The 21,443-nt window shown below is 42.6% G+C and overlaps 1 protein-coding gene across 2 annotated transcripts in view; it reads left to right on the top strand.

Moving 5' to 3' along the window:
* Window positions 1–21,443, top strand: part of ORC1 (origin recognition complex subunit 1) — a gene marked incomplete at its 3' end in the record, with an annotated part of 37,441 nt that extends 15,998 nt beyond the window's left edge. For both annotated transcript variants that reach the window (XM_079142059.1, XM_079142060.1), the window contains 12 exons: window positions 5,873–6,239; window positions 7,226–7,330; window positions 8,010–8,205; window positions 10,289–10,386; window positions 10,914–11,015; window positions 11,344–11,515; window positions 12,255–12,362; window positions 12,613–12,762; window positions 13,656–13,775; window positions 18,517–18,686; window positions 19,225–19,312; window positions 21,249–21,443. In XM_079142059.1, coding sequence (XP_078998185.1) covers window positions 5,873–6,239; window positions 7,226–7,330; window positions 8,010–8,205; window positions 10,289–10,386; window positions 10,914–11,015; window positions 11,344–11,515; window positions 12,255–12,362; window positions 12,613–12,762; window positions 13,656–13,775; window positions 18,517–18,686; window positions 19,225–19,312; window positions 21,249–21,443 — 1,871 coding nt within the window. The remainder of the gene's footprint in view (window positions 1–5,872; window positions 6,240–7,225; window positions 7,331–8,009; window positions 8,206–10,288; window positions 10,387–10,913; window positions 11,016–11,343; window positions 11,516–12,254; window positions 12,363–12,612; window positions 12,763–13,655; window positions 13,776–18,516; window positions 18,687–19,224; window positions 19,313–21,248) is intronic.

Raw genomic sequence — 21,443 nt, 5'->3', positions numbered from 1 at the left:
ATTGGCTTCATAGAATGAGTTTGGGAGGGTTCCCTCCTCTTCTATTTTATGGAGTACTTTGAGAAGTATCGGAATGAGCTCTTCTTTAAAGGTTTTGTAGAACTCGGCTGAGAACCCATCTGGTCCCGGACTTTTCTTTGTTGGTAGGCTTTTGATGACTTCTTCTATTTCAGTACTTGAAATTGGTCTATTTAAATTGTTTATGTCCTCCTCATTCAGTTTAGGCAATTCATATGTCTCTAGAAACCTGTTGATGCCTTCAAAATTTTCTATTTTGTTGGAGTATAGATTTTCAAAATAGCTTCTAATTATGTTTTGTATTTCCATCCTGTCTGTTGTGATATTTCCTTGTTCATTCCGAATTTTAGTGATTTGGGTTTTCTCTCGTCTTCTCTTTGTTAGTGTGGCTAAAGGTTTATCAATTTTGTTTATTTTTTCGAAGAACCAACTATTTATTTTGTCAATTTTTTGTATTGTTTCTTTTGTTTCAATTTCATTGATTTCAGCTCTGAGTTTAACTATTTCCTGTCTTCTACTACTTTTGGTGCTGTTCTGTTCTTCTTTTTCTAGGGCTTTGAGCTGTAGTGTTAAGTCGTTTATTTGTTGAGTTTTACTTCTTTTATTAAATGCGCTCCATGAAATAAATTTCCCTCTAAGTACTGCTTTCATAGTGTCCCAGAGATTTTGATATGATGTTTCTTTGTTCTCATTTACCTCTAAGAATTTTTTAATTTCCTTCCTAATATCTTCTGTTATCCATTCATCATATAATAGCATATTGTTTAATCTCCAGATGTTGGAATAGTTTCTGTGTTTTACTCTTTCATTTATTTCTATCTTCAATCCATTATGATCTGATAGAATACACGCTAGTGTTTCTATCTTCTTGTATTTGCTAACATTAGCTTTGTGGCATAATATATGGTCTATTTTAGAGAAGGATCCATGTGCTGCTGAGAAGAAAGTGTATTCACTCTTGGTTGGATGGTATATTCTATAAATGTCCGTTAAGTCTAAATTATTGATTGTGTTATTGAGATCTATGGTTTCTTTGTTCAATTTTTGTCTGGAAGATCTGTTCAGTGGTGAGAGAGGCGTGTTAAAATCACCTAGTATTATTGTGTTATGGTCTATTTGGTTTCTGAAATTGAGAAGGATTTGTTTGACATACATGGATGAGCCACTGTTTGGGGCATAGATGTTTATGATTGTTATATCTTGCTGATTTATGCTTCCCTTAAGCAGTATGAAATGTCCTTCTTTATCCCTTCTGACTAACTTTGGCTTGAAGTCCACATTATCTGAAATGAGGATGGATACTCCAGCTTTTTTGCTGAGTCCATGTGCATGGTATGTTTTTCCCCATCCTTTCACCTTTAGTCTATGGGTATCTTTTTCTATGAGGTGAATCTCTTGCAGGCAACATATTGTTGGATCTTTCTTTTTAATCCAGTCTGCCAGTCTATGTCTTTTGATTGATGAATTCAGGCCATTAACATTCAGGGTTATTATAGAGAAATTATTTGGTTTCCCGGTCATTTGGTTCATTTTTTAAATTTTGTTTATTTATTTGTTTGACACAACTTATTTCCTCCTTTATTTGACAATTCCTTTAGGATAATTCCTCCCTTTGCTGATTTGCTTCTTTGTTTTTCATCTCTTCCTCATGGAATATTTTGCTGAGAATGTTCTGTAGTGCTGGCTTTCTTTTTGTAAATTCTTTTAGCTTTTGTTTATCATGGAAGGATTTTATTTCATCGTCAAATTTGAAGGTAAGTTTTGCTGGGTATAAGATTCTTGGTTGGCATCCATTTTCTTTCAGGGCTTGAAAAATGTTGTTCCAGGCCCTTCTAGCTTTTAGTGTCTGGATTGAAAAGTCTGCTGATATCCGTATTGGTTTCCCCCTGAATGTAATTTGGTTCTTTTCTCTCACAGCCTTTAAAATTCTGTCTTTATTTTGTATGTTAGGTATTTTCATTATAATGTGCCTTGGTGTGGGTCTGTTGTAATTTTGTGTATTTGGAGTCCTATAAGCCTCTTGAACTTGATTTTCCATTTCATTCTTCAGATTTGGGAAATTTTCTGATATTATTTCATTGAATAAATTGTTCATTCCTTTGGCTTGTTTCTCTAGGCCTTCCTCAATCCCAATAATTCTTAAATTTGGCCTTTTCATGATATCCCATAGTTCTTGTAGATTCTGTTCATGATTTCTTACCATCTTCTCTGTTTGTTTAACTTTGTTTTCAAGGTTAAATATTTTGTCTTCAATGTCTGAGGTTCTGTCTTCCAGGTGTTCTATCCTATTGGATATGCTTTCTATGGAGTTCTTAATTTGGTTTATTGTTTCCTTCATGTCAAGGATTTCTGTTTGGTTTTTTTTCAATATCTCTAACTCTTTATTGAAATGATCTTTTGCTTCCTGTATTTGCTCTTTTAACTGTCGATTGGTGCGATCATTCAATGCTTGCATTTGCTCTTTCATCTCATCGTTTGCTTCTCTGATCATTTTAATTATGTACATTCTGAACTCCTTTTCTGTCATTTCTTCTGCCATGCTGTCATTGGGTTTTATTGATGTAACATCTAGATTTGTTTGCAGCATTTTCTTTCCTTGTTTTCTCATATTGTTCAGGTATCAGTGGACCGCTGAGATATTGCAGATTTCCTCTATTGACTTACAATGTCCCTGAAGATTTCTATATATATCCCCCCTTAGCTTTCAGTAGGCTGAAGTCTTGGAGGAAGTTGATAGTGCGGTGCTCCACAAGGAAGATGCCTCTCTAGGAGTGGTGGCCTTCAGGTGGGGTATAATCCCTGCTAGTGGGCAGAGGTGCCTCCACTTGTTGACCAATGGTCATCCAAAGGGGACCTAGGCTGCGGGCTGAGGCAAGGCCTGTTTGGGCCTGAGTCTCTGGTTTTACTGTCCTTGTGGGGAAACCTCACCCGGCAGGGAAGACTCACCCGGTGGGGAGGTCTCGCTGGTCAGTTCCCTCCTAGAGGTTCCCCTCAATTTACAGCTACCGCCTGGGCTGGGCTGCCTTCCTCTGCAAAGTTCCCAGGGGCCCAGCCCTACCTCCTGGGCCTGGGAGCCTCACCCTTCGCAGATGAATCTCCCTAGGCTGCCCCTCCTCAGAGAATCTGCCCGCAGGCCTGGAACCTTCGCTCTGCCCTAAGCCTGTCTCTGTGCGGCTCTTCCGCCCAGAAGCCTCCTAGATCCTGTAACCCTGCTCTGCACCTAATCGCCTGGCTATGCGGTCCCTCCTCTGAGCAGCCACCTGTGGCCCCGAACAATCGCTCTGAGTCCCAGAGACCCGCCACACGCCTCTTCCTCCAGACAGCCGCCCAGTATTCTGGTGTGGTCACTAGGAGTCCAAGAAACTCACTGCGTGCCTCCTCCTCCCACCAACCACCCGTAGCCCTGGGCAATCAATCACTCCGAGTCGAAGTTACCCTCCCTGTTCCTCCTTCTTCTCCAGATAACCCCCCGGGTGTTCCGGAGCGGTCGCTCTGAGTGGCTCTGAATCCACGTGACCCGCTGCACGGGTCCTCTGGGCAACCGCCCGGAGCTCTGGTGCGGCCACTCAAGACCAAGCGACCCACCACGCTCCTCCTCCAGGCAGCCCCCCTGTGTTCAGGAGCTGTCACTTTAAGTCCAAACAACTCACCACTTGCCTTCTCCTCTGAGCAGCTGCCTGGAGCGCTAATGCAGTCACTGCGAGTCCAAACGACCCGCTGCGCTCCTCCTCCTCCTCCTCCTACTCCTCCGGGCAGGCCCCGGTGTTCAGAAGTGGTCTGAGTCCAAACAGCTCGCCACGCAGCCCCTCCTCTGGCAACCGCCTGTAGCTCTGGTGTAGTCACCCCGAATCCAAGCGGCCGCGCTCCTCTTCCTCCTCCTCGTCCTCAGGGCAGGCCCCGGGGTTCAGAAGCGTCGTTCTGAGTCCAAACAGCTCGCCGCGCGGCTTCTCCTCTGGCAACCGCCTGTAGCTCTGGTGCAGTCACTCCAAATCCAAGTGGCCACGCTCCTCCTCCTCCCCCTCAGGGCAGGCCCCGGTGTCCTGAGTCCACACAGCTCTCCTCGCCACTCCTCCCCTGGGCAGCCGCCGGAGCCCCAGTGGTTGCTCCGAGTCCCAGCGCTGTGCCGAGCAGCCTCCTTTATGGCGCTCACAGCTGTCCGAGTTCACTGCTCCAGCGGGGGGAGGGGTGTCTCGCCGGCAGCTCTACTTCACAAGTTCCCTGCGTTCCGGGACCACCGTCCCATCCGGGACGCCTCCCCAATGGGTGAAAGTCACCCGGCTGCTTTGAGTTGGTCCCAAGTGTCTCAATATCTCCTCTTTTGAATCCTGAGTCCTGGAGCAACATGAAATGCAGCCTCCCTCTAGGCCGCCATCTTGAAACCTATATCTGTTGATGTTTTTATAGTTTGCCTTTTCTGCAATAGTATAATGGTTGAAAGCATAGTCACTGGCCTTTGAGTTTGTCGCCTTTCACCACAGTTTATTGATTCCCAGTGTAAGAACATCTGCATTGTTTGTAGTTTTCAGTGATTATGAATAAAGGCGCCATAACAATTCATACACAGGCACTAAATTACTCGTTGAGCCTTGCTGGTTCCTGTCCCCGGCACCACAGGCATGACAAGTGAGCTTCCTATGCTCAGAGCTTTCCTGCCTTGCTTCCATAGCTCATGGCCATTTCTCCTTTGTTCTCTTCATATGTCCCCTCCTTTGTTTTTCACATCTGTTGGAATTTTACCTTTCCATTAATATCTATCTCAAAAGCCATCTTTATTAGTATCTAGGTGCTTCAGGACCTTTATTTTGCTTCATCTTGTAGACACTTGTGCCTGTCATTTCCCCATTTAGATCAGAGTGTTCTTTGAATAAGGATCAGGGTTGAGTCTCATTCAGCTTTTTTCCTCCTGGTGGCTGGCACATACTTTTTAATGGCTTAGTTGTACTATGAGTGAATGGCTGGGGTGGTTTGTGCCTATGGTCCTGGAGAGGCTGGAGCAAATCCACATGGATCTGTGTTCACAGATCTCAGATAATTGTCCCCAGATATCCCTCTTTTCTCTTAATGGCAGATACAATCTGGGTTAAGAGAAATCTTGGTTTTACTCAGTGGCATCACTAGTATAAATTGGAGGGTGCAGGATCACTCCTGGTTCAGGACCACTGTTCTGGTACAGTCAGGGAAACTTGATTACTGAACACTTATCCTTCAAAGCTGACTTAGAAGTTTACTTTTAGGCCAGGCATTGTGGTGCATGCCTGTAATCCCAGCAGCTCAGGAAGCTGAAGCAGGAGGATCACAAGTTTAAGGCCAGCCTCAGCAATTAGTAAGGCCCTAAGCAACTTATCAAGACTCTGTCTCAAAATAAAAAATAAAAAAGGGATGTGGCTCAGTGACTAAGTACCCACGGGTCTAATCCCCAGTACCAAAAAAAAAGATGTTGACTTTTAGGGGTTGGGTGTATAGCTCAGTGGTAGAGTGCATGCTTCATGCACAAAGTTAAATCCCCAGCACAAACAAATAAACATCGCTTATGGTTCTAACTAGGAGATTCGCTAGTAAAATTTAGGAGTCAGAAAATAAAAGAGTGGGCTGGGGAGATAGCTCAGCTGGTAGAGTGCTTGCCTTGTAAGCACAAGGCCCTGAGTTTGATCCCCAGTACCACCAAAAAAAAAAAAAAAGAAAGAAAGAAAGAAAAGAAAAGAGCTTCCTGGCTGAGAGAAAGAAATCATGGAATAATTCAAAGCATGGATAACATATTTTTGTATAATGTCACTGAATTTAGTTGAAATGAGATTGAGAATGTGTATATTGCTAGGTCTAACATTCCCACATCTGTCATGTCTCTTGGGCTTAGGTTTCCCTAGGACACCTAACACTAAGATATCCCAGCCTACTTCACGGGCTTCCTTGGATTCTTCAGGAAGAACTAAGCGAAAAGTGAACTTCTCTGAAACTACCTCACAGACGAAGAGGTCTCACTTATATAGAAGTGAGATGTCTTCTCCAGCACTGAAAACCCCAGAGAAGACTGGAAAGGTTCAACCCTTTTGTGCCAAGGATGATAAGAAGGTCTCACCTAAATGTTGCATGATCCTGAGAACCCGAGTGCCTGCTTTGAAAACCACCCAGATTAATGAGGAGAGAACACTTACCCCTGTCAAGGGGGGTCAGAGACCCTCAGTGCCCTCTGTGGTTCTGAAACCAGAAAACATCAAAAAGAGGTGACCAGGGACTTTTTCCTGTTCCATAGAGCAAATCAAGATCCTTCGTGTGACATAAAATGTAGTCAGATAACTTAGATCAGTGGGTTGTAGACCTGACTGTCACAGAATCAGCAGAGAGCTTTTCCAAAATAGATTCCTAAGCCTCTTCTCATACCTAGTGAATTGGGCTTTAAGCACTGGGCCCTGGGATTGGTATTTTGGGAAAAGTTTTTTTCATGATTCTTACATACCTAGCTGTCACTTGAAGATCATTGTAGTAGAAGGATATTTCCCAAATCTGCATTGCCTCACAATTCAGGCTTTCATTAGTTACTGTGGCTTTTTGTCACATTTTCACAATCATTTTTTGAATCACTATTGGTGTTTCAAGGATTTTTTTTTTTCCTGGTGTTTGGGATAGAACCTATGGCCTTGTGCATGCTAGGGAAACAATACCACTAAGCTACATTCCCAGCCCATGTTGGTGTTTTAAAATCCGAGACCATTCTCAAATGTAATAACAGAAGATAATACATCTAGAACAACATTGAAAGTTGACACTAGCTAATATTTGTAGATGAACTATTCAAATGAAAATGTGACCAGCCAGAAATTACATTATCAGTGTTTCCTGAATAGAAACTCCTAACACCTAACTCACAATAGGTTGCACAATAAATGCTTTATATTGAATATATATTTGCATTTCTGCTGACCTTGAGTGTGGGTACAGAGTAAATTCATGGACATATCAGAAACACAGACAATGAACTGGGATTACTATGTTCTGGTCTGTAGTTGGGGAGGTGATAAGTTGGCTCTAAATGATAAACTTTAAGTGAATTTTGATCCCTGACTTTGAGTCAAGTTTCATTAATACATTTTTTAGCAAAGTGTGATTAACTCTTCCCAAGATAGCTGAAAAAGAATAGAAGGCAGTCAGTCCACTTCTAGTGCCTGGTTCCCAAAACTGTTTACCATAACTTTGCTACAATATCTTGCAGGGAGGCAAAGGAACCAGAAACTCAAAATCAAGCTACCACTACTTCCCATCGAATCCGCAGAAGGAGTTCTCTCTTGACTTTGAATCGAATTAGACAGCAGCTTCGGTAAGATTGCCCTTGGGTAGCCAGAAAAACATATTGCTGAAGGACATCTATGACTTTATCCTTTAATGCCTTTTCTATTATTTGGTTTTTTGTTTTTTGTTTTTTGTTTTTTTTGTGGTGCTGGGGATTGAACCCGGGGCCTTGTGCTTGCAAGGCAAGCACTCTACCAACTGAGCTATCTCCCCAGCCCTATTTGTTATTTTTTGATCCATTGAAATTCAGCTTTTACCTAGCATATCTGGAATTAAGTTCCACACAAATGTCATATTTTGAAAGGGACAAGAACCATTACTCTGACTCCCATGATCATTGCCAGCAACTCTGCTGGTGGTGTGGGATGCCTAAAAGCATGAAGTTTGATTCTGATAGATCCTGATTTGAATTTGAGCTTTTTAAATCTGTGAAATTTGGTAAGGTTATTTAACTTTTAAAGTTTCAGTTTCTCCTCTGTAAAGTAGGAATATTAATATACGAATCACAAACATGTTGAGGGTCTTAATGAGATAAATAACACCCTTAGCAGAAGGTCTCAGAAGCAAGTCCCTGGGAAGTGGAATAAATTCTTTATTACCTGGTGGCAAGAGAAGCTGTGATGCCTCTTAATCCATATTGACCTTTATGGAGTTCTTAATTAGGCTTGAACACTGACTATGAGAAAATAATATGACCCACCATTCAGGGTTTTAGAAAACAATAAAAGTGACCAAGAAGAGGAAGAGTTCCTGCCAACAGCAGAGGTTTCAGACTCCAGCAGTGAGGAGGAAGAGGCATCTACTCCAGCCCTTTCAAGGAGAAATACCAGATGCATGTCCAGAAACCTGCAACCTTTCTTGAAACCATCCATGCAGACCCCCTCCAAGACACCAAAGAAAATGGTAAGGTCCTTCAGGGTTTATTTTCCAGTGAAGTGTCCTTTTTCTAGTTTAAAGGTTGCAAATGCTGAGATCACATAATAAAAGCTGGATTCTAAGCACAGGTTTGTCATATCCAAAGCTATTCCTGTTGAATTGTCCAAAGAAGAGTAGACCCAAGTAAACTAAAGATCTGAAAATGAATCCAGTCTACAGTGATATTTGCTTTTAAGATTTTTTTTTTTTTGGCAGGCAGGTACCAGGGATTGAACTCAGGGACATTCAACCACTGAGCCACATCCCCAGCCCTGTCTTTGTATTTTATTTAGAGACAAGGTCTCACTAAGTGGCTTAGCTCCTTGTTTTTGCTGAGGTTGGCTTTGAACTCGTGATCCTTCTGCCTCAGCCTTCTGAGCTGCTGGGATTATAGGCATGCGCCACTACACATGGCCCAAATTCCATCTTGATATGGAAAAAATGGCTATCAGTTTTACAAAATGTCTTATTTCCCAGCCATTTTCCAATCTACAAAGATGCTCTATAAATTAAACTGTTTTATCCTAACATTTTGAGTGTTCCTGAGTTCAGTCCCCAGGTGGGGAAAAGAAAAAAAAGATGGAACTTGGTCCTGGTGTGGTGACCCATGCCTGTAATCCCAGCGGCTAGGGAGGCTGAGGCAGGAGGATCATGAGTTCAAAGCCAGACTCAGCAAAAGCAAGGCACTAAGCAACTCAGTGAGACCCTGTCTTTAAATAAAATATAAAATAGGGCTGGAGATGTGGCTCAGTGGTCGAGTACCCCTGAGTTCAATCCCCAGTGCCCCTCACCAACACCCCACACCCCACCCCCCCGCAAAAAAAAAAAGGAACTTGGGTGGAAGTCAAAAGCCCTAAGGAAGGGAGTCCAACAGATCACATGTAGTCTAGAGAACCTTCTACCTGGAGTTCCTCAAACATGCATATTGCTCCCTCATGTTCTAATTTGATTGCATTTCCTGAGTCCCACCAAAAGGAAGGGATACAGTCTATGGGGCACCTTCAACATATTAAAAAAGAACATCAGAAGTCCTCCAGGCTTCTTGTTACCTTTGCAGCAAGGTTTTCTTATTCTTTGCTGTTTTGTGCATAATCAATACATTTTTAAACAGAGTGTTAAGTGCCTTCTTTCTGAGGCAGAGGTGGAGATATGGTTGTCCGTGGCTCACTGTAAGAAGGAGGGAACAGGAACAGGCCTGCTCCAACCAGCCAGGAGCACGGAAGAAGGGAGATAGGAACATGCGCCTGAGCAGTGATCCTGGGTTTAGAGTGAAAAAATCAGATGAGATTTCTTCCAAGTACTGTGTTGTGGATTATGGAAGTCCTGAACGAAAGCTTAACCATATTTTTAAACAGAATGAGAAAAAGAACTTAGGACCCAAACCCAATTTCCAGCTATTCATTTTCCCTCTCTTTGGACATAGTATTTGGGATTTTTAAATTTCTGGTCTTTCAAGAAAATTTTTTAAAATAGTGGGTTTTTTCCTATATACCTACTTTTTTTTGTTTGTTTGTTTGTGGTACTAAGGATTCCCAGGATGCTCTACCACTGAGAGTCTTCCCCAGCCCTTTTTTTTTTTTTTTTTTTTTTTTTTTTTTTTTTTTGTGCTGGGGATCGAACTCAGGGCCTTGTGCTTACAAGGCAAGCACTCTACCGACTGAGCTATCTCCCCAGCCCTTTTTATTTTTTATTTTGAGACAGGTTCTTGCTCACTTGTGCTGGCTGGTCTTCAGTTTGTGATTCTCCTGCTTTAGCCTACGAAGTAGCTGGCATTAAAGGCATGTGCTACCACATCCAGCTTAAATAGTATTTAATTCATACGTTTTCATTCTTTCCCCTGATTAACACTGTTTCCAAATCCTGATAACTGTATGTAAATTAGAAAAATGGACCACGTTTGGACTATGAACAAAGTGCATGTGTAATGTGAGGTAGAAGGGGTGAGTCATGGTACTTCATGCAGCCATAAGAGGAGGATTTTACCACTTCTCTTTTACCTGATCAGTGTGATGTGTCCTGGATGGTGTTTTGCCTTGTTTTTCCTTCTGAATCATGTTCTCTTTGAATACAGGCCAAGTCTAGAACACCACGTTGCGCCACTCCCCAGATCCGGAGCCGAAACCTGGCTGCCCCAGAGCCAGCCAGCATGCTAGAGGAGGCCCGACTGAGGTAGTGCTGTTCTGGGGCCCTGTTTAGACAGGCAGGAGGTATGGGGCCTCTGCTTCACATAAAATGGGGGAGTTTGCTGTCACTGTTGTACCCAATAATGGTAGAGGATAAAGTGAGTGTGTTTAGAAGGAAGCCTCTCAAGCACCATCTGGCTGAGCTAACATGTTCAGGCTCTGGGGGCATCATCTTCTGGTTGACTGCCACCATCTTCTCAGGATCAGGAGCTGATTAGTCAAGATGTACCTCTGAGTTGCAATGTACCCTTTAGAACCACGTGGGGACTTTTTCAAAACGCAAAATCCTAGATCCTGTCAGAAATCAAGTAAATCAGAAACTCTTAATATGAAGAGGTCCACTGGAGTTATTGGTTAAGTAATTCCATGCAGAGATTTAAGAACGAAGGCATCCCCTTCCATTTGTGATTGCATTTTCCTGCAGTAACGCTAGACACGTGCTTTCTAATTATTATTGAGTAGGTGATGAAGTGCTTCCAAAACTTTTTTTCTTCCATTTACTACCAAATGTAGGCTACATGTTTCTGCTGTGCCTGAGTCTCTCCCCTGTCGGGAACAGGAATTCCAGGACATCTACAGTTTTGTGGAAAGTAAACTCCTTGACCGTACTGGAGGGTGAGTTGTGCTGAGGTAGGCAGTATTTGGGAAAGAAGCCCTAAGGTGAACCATTGCTGAATCCTATATCTTCTGAAGCAGCTTTTATTTTGTTCTGTAAGAGTAGGATTTCTGCCTTTCAGAAAAAATGAAACTGGTCATCTCTGAATGGGTGGTTTGCATATAGCGTTGCTTGTGGAAAGAATGATTCAATCTAAAAAAGGTCCTACCCTAACCCACTTTCAAGTATGGACCTAATTGTCCCACCTCCACATTTTGGGGGTCTCAGTGCTTCCTAGCATGAGGTAGCCAGCACAGACAAACTATAGGTGTTTACTTCTTGCCCTAGGTGCATGTATATCTCTGGGGTCCCTGGAACAGGAAAGACTGCCACTGTGCATGAGGTGATACGCTGCCTGCAGCAGGCAGCTCAAGCAAACGATGTCCCTCCCTTTCAATACATTGAGGTCAATGGCATGAAACTGACAGAGCCCCACCAAGTGTATGTGCAAATCTTGCAGGTAAGCAAAGCTCCCTGACCTTTTTGGAAAATAAGATTTTCTAGTGGCACATGTTAAAGGAAAAGTTTATTTTGTGTATTTCATGTTTCTGATGTACCAGGCATTGCCCTTCATGTAGTGGTAGCAAGGGAGGGTACCTTAAGGTCTAGGAGCTGGATAATGAATGAGCCTAAAGGAAGCCTTTAGCTCAGAGGAGGTAGATGGCAATCCATGGAAGAGGGTGCAAGGCAGGCCACACTCTTATGTTCATCAGCTGTGACTTTGGAGCAGATAATGTCTGGATATGGAATGGTGCACAGTGACATCAGCAGGCTTTTGGGATCAGTGTGTGACTCATTTGCTTTTCGTCTTTCCTTTTAGCACCAGGGATTGAACCTGGGGCACTTATTCTCTGAGCCACACCCCTAGGTCTTTTTACGTTCTTTATTTTGCAACAGCTTCTTGATAAGGCTGGCTTTGAACTTTCGATCCTCCTGCCTCAGCCTCCCAAGCAATTGTGATTACAGGTGTGCAGCACCACACCTGGTGCTTGTTTGCATTTTAAACACAGTTTTTTATCTTCTTCTTCTTTGGTGCCTTTTCCTGTCCTTTCAGGTTAAGGTTAAGACTAAAGTGCAAGGCAGAGAATAGTATACTGAAGTCCTTGGACTAAATAGTTTCCTAATTTTAAAGATGTTTACATTAAGCCCATAGGAATAAAATCCTTACTGTTTACCACACTGTTTTCCTCTCAATGCAGAAACTGACAGGCCAGAAGGCAACCGCTAACCATGCTGCAAAACTACTGGCCAAGCGATTCTGTGCCAGTGCATCCCCTCAGGAAACCACTGTTCTGCTTGTGGATGAGGTAAGGTGTCCTGCGAGAACTGGAAAAGAATTGGGCAGTACTTAACTGTGATGTTCCAGAAGCAAGTGCTGGCTGGGAGGGGGTGCCAGGTCCCTTTTGCTTTCATCCAGATCTGTTCATCAGTGACTTTACTGCTTTGCTGGTGTGACCTGGACAGCACAGGCAACTAAAGAGTGGTAATAGGTCTTCACTCTGGGGCCCTGGCTCATCTCACTGATGAACCCTGTGTCTGTATCCTCTTCCCTGGCAGCTTGACCTTCTGTGGACTCACAAACAAGATGTAATGTACAATCTCTTTGACTGGCCCACTCACAAGGAGGCCCAACTGGTAGTCCTGACCATAGCCAACACCATGGACCTGCCAGAGCGGATCATGATGAACCGGGTGTCAAGCCGACTGGTAGGTCCTAGGCAGTTCTTAAACTGTTCTTACGGATCCATAAGCTGGGCCAGGATGTTCTCTGTAGAAATGAAAACATAGAAATCAAGAAATTATGGTTTCTATTCTGCTTTTAATTTCTATGTTGGAATGAAAAGCCATTGTGTGATTTTCTGTAAATATCATTTCTTGACGTTCTGCTTACCTGTGCAGTTTTTATTTGTTTGTTTGTTTTTTGCAGTACCGGGGATTGAATCCAGGGTTACTTACCACTGAGCTACTTCCCTAGCCATTTTTATATTTTATTTTGAGGCAGGGTCTCACTAAGTTGCCAAGCTGGCCTCACACTTGTGATCCTCCTGCCTCAGGGTTTACAGGCCTTTGCCACCATACCTGGCTTACTTGTATACTTTTAAACTGCATAGAGTCCTAGATGTTTATTTTTAACAACATCAAAGCACTTAACCACCTGACACCTGATAGGTACTTGGAGTAGAGGAATGAGCCAGGCAGACTCAATCTCTGCCTGGGCTTTGTGGTCCAGCAGGAAGCACAGTGTCAAATTATGAGAGCATGATAAGGGATGCCATGGGCTGTGTAGTGCAGAGCAAGGGTCCTGCGATCCTTCTGACCACGTGGAGTGGACCACCTCTGCATCTGTCTATTTCCAAATGATTCTGTTAGACTAAAAGGATCTTAAATGAAATAAAAAGATAGTTTGAGAACTACTGTCCTATAGGATACCACTGGCCATTGTCAGTAATGATAGTAGCCAGAAGCACCAGTAATCCTGGGAGGAAATGTATAAGTTGTTACGTGGGGCTTGGGAATTTGGTTTGGAGTCCTGAGTGATTTTCCACCTGCACAATCTGGGCAGTCAATGAGTTTGTTCCCCTGTCATCTTTGCTCCCTAGGGCCTTACCAGAATGTCCTTCCAGCCCTACACTCACAGCCAGTTGCAGCAGATCCTAGGGTCCCGACTGAAGCATTTAAAGGCCTTTGAGGATGATGCTATCCAGTTGGTAGCCAGGAAGGTAAGTTACTTTGGGGAGCTCCTGGGTGCACTCACAAACCAGTCAGCAAGTCTGTGCTGAGAACCTGCCATGAGCAAGGCTCGGTGTTGGGTGTTCTGGGGCTGAAGAAAACTTTAGGAAGTCCTGTAAAATAAATACCAAGAAAGAAACAAAGTTCTGAAAGATTTCTTAACCTTATTGTATGAGTACTTAAAAGGCCATGAACATTGTGTGCTTATATACAAACTAACATTAATTGATTCAGGGAGCAAAGCAGTTTTGTGTAATTAAAAGGATGGTATAGTCAGGTAGGTGAACCTGACTTGGATTCTGACACTTTTAGGAGGCATGGGGGAGTTTATAGGAAAGTTACCAAGAACTTCCATTTTCATCTCTGAAAAATGGGAGTAATAATAGTTACATCACAAGGTCCTTGGGAAAATCAGATGAGATCCTGTCTGACTTGCAGCAAGGTACACACTCTAGGACATTGAAGTATTGGATACCTGTGTCTTCCGAGCTCTAGAGGAGAATGCTAGCTTAGATTCCCCAGAGACTGTTCCTCCTGAGAACAAAGTGGGCTAAATATCTGCCTCAGACTCAAAGAAAAATACATACATCTATAAGTATTTCAATACTTACAAGTATCATAGAGTTATATCTGTTTCCTTTTGCCCAAAATTATCTGAACTGTAAGTGGCTACAGCAGCAGTGCATGCCCCTGTCTCCTGCTTAGAGCTAGGTCCCAAATCAGTTGCTGGGTTCTGGTGAGTGAGCATGTTGCCTGTCTCCAAGCTTTGCTTTCTGGAAAAGAGCTCAGAGTTTACCCTGTGATCCCTCTATGGGAAGAATTATTCACTGTGCTTTTGTGCATATTCTCAGACTTCTTTTTTTCTCTAAATGCTTTTTTTTTTTTTAATTCCCATTATTTAAGGTCATTTTCTCCTTTTTTCCTCAAAGATGCTTTCTGGTGGTTGGTTTTGGTATCTGTCCTGTCTTGTGGTGTTGGTGACATTCCTCAGATGTCATATTTGTTGTATAGGATGGAGATTAAAAAACTGATTTGAGTCAGCTATGTGCTGAGGCAGGAAGATCACTTGAGTTAAAATCTGGCCTACCAACAAACTGAGACCCTGACCCTGTCTCCTCTTCCCCCTCCAAAAAGAAAGAAAGAAAGAAGGAAGGGAGGGAGGGAGGGAGGGAGGAAAGGAGGGAGGGAGGGAGGAAGGAAGGAAGGAAGGAAGGAAGGAAGGAAGGAAGGAAGGAAGGAAGGAAGGGGAGGGAGGGAGGGAGGAAGGAAGGAAGGAGAAAGAAAGAAAGGGAAAGAGAGAGAGAGAGAGAGAGAGAGAGAAAGAAAGAGAGAGAATGGGAGGGAGGAAGGAAGGAAGGAAAGCAAGATGGCTTGCTGGTGGGGAGCTTCCAGCACATGAGTCTTGTTTGCTTTGGGATAATCTGGGACCAATTACAATATCATTCATTCTTTCTCACTGGGATAGTCTGGTTTCCCCGACTGCTTCTTATGTCTTGCTGGGAGGGCAGTATTCTGAGAGTGAGGGGTATAGAATGGTATCATAGAGGGGAAAGGTCTTAGATTTCAGCATGCATGCAGTAATCTATTTTGGGTAGGGGACACTGTCTCCTGCAATAAGACTTAGGCAGGCCCCGTGATTGTTTTCCTTATCCTTGCAGAGGCCCCCAATTTTCTCATACTGTTTCCCTCTGTGACCCCATTAATGTGCACCCAACAACATGAAGTGAGAGAAGAAGGACCTTGGGCAAGGTCAGCAAACTTTTTCTGTGACAGGCCTGGTATAAAATGTTGAAGGCTTTGTAGAACATAATCGTGTATTCAGTCTACTCAATTTTTTTTTTTTTTGCAAGAGGTTGGAGGACATAGTTTGTTGACTTCTCATCTAGGACATTTTTAAAGTTAGTTTTCTAGCTTTCTGAACATTACTTAACTTTCAGCCTGTCTTCCTTATTTTATAGCCAAATGTTCCGTTCCTCTTTACCTTCAGTTCCAGTACCACTAACTCTGGAGCATTTTGAAGATTTTGTTGTTGTTCGTTTTGTTTTGGAGTACTGGAGTACTAGGGATTGAGCCCTGAGATGTTCTACCACTGAGCTAACCTTGGGCGCCCCCCCCCCCCCCCCCCCCCCCCCCGCCCACTACTTGCTAAATTGCCAAGGCTGGCCTTAAACTTAATGTCCTCCTACCTCAGCCTCTGGAGTCCCTGGGATTACAGGATTACAGGTTTGTACAACACCACCTAGCTTTTCTTTAATTTGTTTAGCATTTTGAAGATTTTGTTTGGTTTTGTTTCACACCAGGGATTAAACCCAGGTTTAACCTGGTTTAATCATTGAGCCACACCCCACCCCTTTTTATTTTTTATTTTGAGATAGGGTCTTGCTAAGTTGCAGAGGCTGACTTTGAACTTGTGATCCTCCTGCCTCAGTCTCCCAAGCCACTGGGATTACAGGCATGGAACACTGTGCCCGTCAAATCCTAGTAGTTTTTTGCTAGGGTTTTCTTGATATACAATCATATCATCAGCAAGAAGAGATAATTTTATAATTTTTCTAATATTTACATTATTTCCTTTTTTATTGTAGTTCCTAAAACCTCCGAAACAATATACAAACTGTGTCGTATAATGTTATTTTTGAGACAGCTTTTTGCTGAGTTGTTGAGGTTGGCTTTGAACTTGAGATCCTCCTGCCTCAGCCTCCTGAGCTGCAGGGATTACAAGTGTGTGCCACTAGGCCCAGCCATTTTGAAAATTTGTAATGTAACTTCTAAGTTGTGTTGCAAATCTATTTACTCTTGGATTCCCAGGTCTAAGTCACCACCACTCTTTATCACCTTTATCGTTGATGTAATATTATATTGTCATTTATTCCTCTCTTGCTCCTTTCCTTCCTATTGTGAGTCTTATTTTTTTAAAGAGGACTGACAGTTCTTTTATTTCTTTATATAAAGAAGCATACTTATTTGTAGATCTGATTTTGATTTCTGCTAGTTCTGATACATGTATAGCCTTGTTTCTTTCTTCTTTTTTAATACCTTGACTCGATTTTACTTTTGCTAATATCTTCTTGTTCTTTTTTCTGAGAATTAATTGAGGCCTGAGTTGAAGTGGAGATCATTTAGAGTTTGTTTAGACTTCTGGCCATTGACTAGGGATACCACCAGGTGTTACCATTTTTAAAAGATTTTCCACTGAGGATTTTAGGGGGTGCAACATAAATTTGGGTTCCAAACTCATGTGAGGGCTTGTGGTTAGAAAAACAGGGAGTTTTCTTTATTCCACACTCACTAGCAGCCCATGTCAAAACAGACAATTTCTCCTGCCGTCGCACTGTGAGATAAGTCTCATTCATGCTTATACCAAGGTGGTCATGGAGGTCGAGCTCCAAGTTCATGCAGGGTCTCCCATTAGAATCCATGATGGTGGGGCCCTAGTTTTCTTTTGTCTTCCCCACACCAGTGATAGAAAAAAGAACCTTAAAAGGTCACCAAGGTTCACAGATCTCCTCTAGGTGAAAACTGCTTTGGATGTCTTCTGGCCTCCCAGGGATGCCCTCTGTCTGTCTTTAGGCCTCTCAGCAGCTCTTGTCCATTTTGTTCACCATCATTGTGCTGTTTCCAGAGGGGAGGGTTGGTGAGGAAGAAAGAGAAGTGATAAGGGGGGCAAATCTAGGGGACAGCCTTACTAATTGGAGATTAGAGGGAGAATTAGAGGAGAATTAGTTGGAGATTAGAGGGAGAGAAGAATATAAGTTGATATAAAAGTTGTTTTGGTTCCTAGAAAAATGGTTTTTGTTTTGAATGTCTTAAATTTGAGTTCTGAAAACAAAGATATCTTACAAAACATTATAAATTGCCTGTAAACTTAACATATCATGAATTTTGGAAAATGGTAATGATTTCAGAGATACTCCAGCAGAGTCTGATGATAGATGAATGGTGAGGATGACTGACAATACTGGGAATAGAAACTAAGAGGCCTTGCAGGCTGCTGATTGTGAAAATTCCTGGGAGACATGGCCTTCTAAGTTATTGTGGGAGAGAGTAGAGGGTTCCTGAAAAGGGGGACCCAGAGCCCCTCAACCTTGCTGCATGTGTGAGGAGGGAATGACAGCAGAGCTGTGGACATCGAGAGTTAGTCTAATTCGTCCATCAACAGAATCCTCTGGGTCCTCCAGCTTGTGGCTTCCTTCCCTTCCCCTATCCTTGATTCTGTTTCTCTTAGCCATTGATCAGGCTATCTCCCCAAATTACCACATGCTGCTGGGGAGCCAGCCTGTGGCTTTATCTTCAGATAGAGTCCCGCTCACCCTCTGGCCTTGGCTGCCTGCTTCTGGGGGCACATTTTTCTCTCCAGGCAAGGAATGAGAATCCCTTTGTTTCCAGATGGCAGATGGTTCATTCATGATCTTGGGGTCAAGGGTCTTCTTTTTTTCTTTCTTTTTTTTAAAATTTCCTGAATAATAAATAAAGCTGAGAATTTTTACCTTTTCCATTGTGGAGTTATCCATAAAACCAAGACAAAGGTTGGGACTAGGGACTAGAGTCCCAGTATGATGTCAGTAATTTAGTCCTGTACTTCCGCAAGGTTTCCAGGCAAGGCTGTCATTAACACTATGTAGAAATCCATTCTCAGAACTGCTTTTCCTGTTTAGCTGAACAAGAATCTGCTGGTTGTTCTCCTGGGCTGAGATGGCCAGGGGATCTCAGAATGAAATGTTACTCTTGTAGGTCGCAGCCCTCTCTGGAGATGCACGACGCTGCCTGGACATTTGCAGGCGTGCCACAGAAATCTGCGAGTTCTCCCACCAGAAGCCTGACTCCCCTGGCCTGGTCACGGTGGCCCACTTGATGGAGGCTATAGATGAGATGTTCTCCTCTTCATATATCACTGCCATCAAGTAAGATGCTTCTGGACCTTCCTGGGAGATAAGTGGAGGTCTACAGCCTGGGAAGGCTTTGGAAACAGGCTTCCCTTTCTGAGCCTCAACTCATTCGACATACTTTATTGAAAAAACAGTGCTTTTTCTTAGGAGCTTAGATCAATCAAGGAGGGAGAAACATAAACATAGGATAGCAGGTGAATATCTGCCATTTATTGAGCTATTTTAAGGAGTTTAGTGAGTAAAAGCACCATGGGAACTAGAATGAAGCAGTTGGCTTCTCACTGCATGTTGAACTCAGCTCATGAAATGAGAGCATGGATATTTTTGAGGTGCTAGTGTAATTCCAGATGCAGTTAGTTTCTGTGTTCCCCCACTTCCAAAGTGATGTGCTTTCTCTATTAGTTTGAGACTTAATAAGGGAGAAACCTTATGGAATAATATAAAATACATTTCCCAATGCTTCTTTTCCTCTCTAAAGACAGAAGCTTTGCTTGCTTTCCTTGGGGCTGGTGGTGAGCCTTATGAGAACTCACTTCTCCTCATTTCTTTTAAGAAACTCCTCCGTCCTGGAGCAGGGCTTTCTGAGAGCCATCCTTGCAGAGTTCCATCGATCAGGACTGGAAGAAGCAACACTTCAACAGGTAGGTGATCTTCTTTTCTCAAATCCTTCTGGATCTTAGTCTGGGGCTTTAAAAGTAGATGAAGATTTCAATCAATATATAATAGTTTGTCTTTATTTTGTGTACTCTGACTTTGCTTAAGAATACCAGATTAACACCTATTTTTATGTGATTTTAAATAGTTTGTTCTTTTCAATTTAAGCATAATTTCTTCCTTTTTTTGGGGTTTGAACTCAGGATGCTTAACTGCTGAGGCTGTCTTTGAACTCACCATCTTCTAGCCTCAGCCTCCCGAGTCGCTGGGATTACAGGTGTACACCACGGTGCCTGGCATAATTGAACATATTTATGGGGTAGTGTGAAAATTCAAAACTTGTGTACAATGTGCACTGATGAAATCAGGGTAATCAGCATTTCCATCTCCATATCTCTTTTTTTTTTTTTTAATGTTGGGAGACTTTGAAAGCCTCTATTCTAGTTCTTCATAAAAACGTGTTATACCTATAACCATAATATAGGTATAATATATACCTATATTGTGAGCTATAGTCACCCTGTCATTCTGTAGAATCTAGAACTCAAGGAATGTTTTATTGAGTTACATGAGAAGATGCCTTTAGCAATTGATTTCTGCCTATTAACTTGAAGGCCTACTATGTACCAGATGTTGTTCAAGAAGTGAGATGAACAAGCTGAAATTACTACTCTGCAGACAGCTACGTTAGAGTGGAGACAAGGCTTTCAGAACGATACCATGTTTGAAAACAGTCATATCAAATTGATCTATTTGGGCATAGTTTGAATTAGATCCACCAAGAAGAATCTTTAGGGCTCTTGCCTTAGTTAAGACTGCTTTCTTCAGGTAGTTGTTAAAGATGTTCATAAGAGTGTGTATATCTATGTGAGTATAATTTAGAGAGAACAGGAAAACATTTTTCTTTTAGCTTTTTAATAGGTCAGTTATAAATTCTTTGATGGCTAGGTGCGGTGGCTTATGTCTATAATCCCAGCAACTTAAGATGCTGAGATGCAGAAGGTTTGCAAGTTTGGAGCCTACCTCAACTTAATGAGATCCTGTCTCAAAATAAAAAGTACTGGGGAAATAGCTCAGTGATAAAATACCCCTGTGTTCATTCTAGTACACCCCCCCCCCAACAAAAGTATTAAAAATGAATTCATTTGGGAACGTTTATTTACTGGTCATATCTTTTGCCCTTTATTGTCTCCTTTTAGAGCCAGAGAGTGTTCTTTTATGAATAGTGACTCTCATTTTAGTTTGTAAGCATTTCCTGAACATCTCTCTGCAGTATGCCATTAACTGTAGTGGGTGCTATGAACCCCAAGCTGACCTGGTTACTATCCTTGCTCTTGTCATGCTCCCAGTCTTGGTAGAAGGGATACACTCATAAATATTTAGAACAGAATGACCATAAGTGCTACCGACTTGCTTAGCCCTGTGGGGAGCTTTAGCCATCTGTGGTTGCAGCTTTCCTCCTGCCTCCCTTTACTCCTTTATTCAGTTTTCTCTTTGAGCCATTGAGCTTGGCAGAAAGACCTGCCTTGGCATCTATTCACTGTATCCTATTGCAATATGTGACTTAAATATTGTCATTTTCAATTGTGGAACTCTCAGCCCAGGGATACCAGGACTATTTCTGTAATAGTGACAGTTAGTAGTCATTTTATACCTATGAACTCATAAGGTATATGCATTATGTTTTATAAGTAAAACTGAAGCTCAAAAATGTGAACTTGCCCTGTGTTACATGTTTAGGCAAATGACAGAGCTAGGAATCGCATGCTGCTTTCTGATTCAGGGGCTGGCATTCCATTCTCCATTAATCCTTTTGGATTATTTGTTATTCTAGGCACCAGGTGTCTGCTTTTCCCAAAGAAGCAATGGTCAGATGCTGACCCAGGACTTCCTTTCCTCTCAACCTGTGCTTTTTGTGTCTAGATATACAGTCAACATGTGGCCCTGTGCATGATGGAGGGACTGCCGTACCCAACCATGTCAGAGACCATGGCGGTGTGTTCCCGTCTGGGCTCCTGTCGTCTCCTCTTGGTGGAGCCCAGCAGAAATGACCTGCTCCTTCGTGTGCGGCTCAACGTCAGCCAGGATGATGTGCTTTATGCACTGAAAGAGGAGTGA

This window comes from Sciurus vulgaris (assembly GCF_902686455.1).
Source record: "Sciurus vulgaris genome assembly, chromosome: 1".
NCBI classification, from domain to species: domain Eukaryota; kingdom Metazoa; phylum Chordata; class Mammalia; order Rodentia; family Sciuridae; genus Sciurus; species Sciurus vulgaris.
Note: the sequence above shows the minus strand (reverse complement) of the source record. Positions and strands in the feature narration are given on the sequence as shown.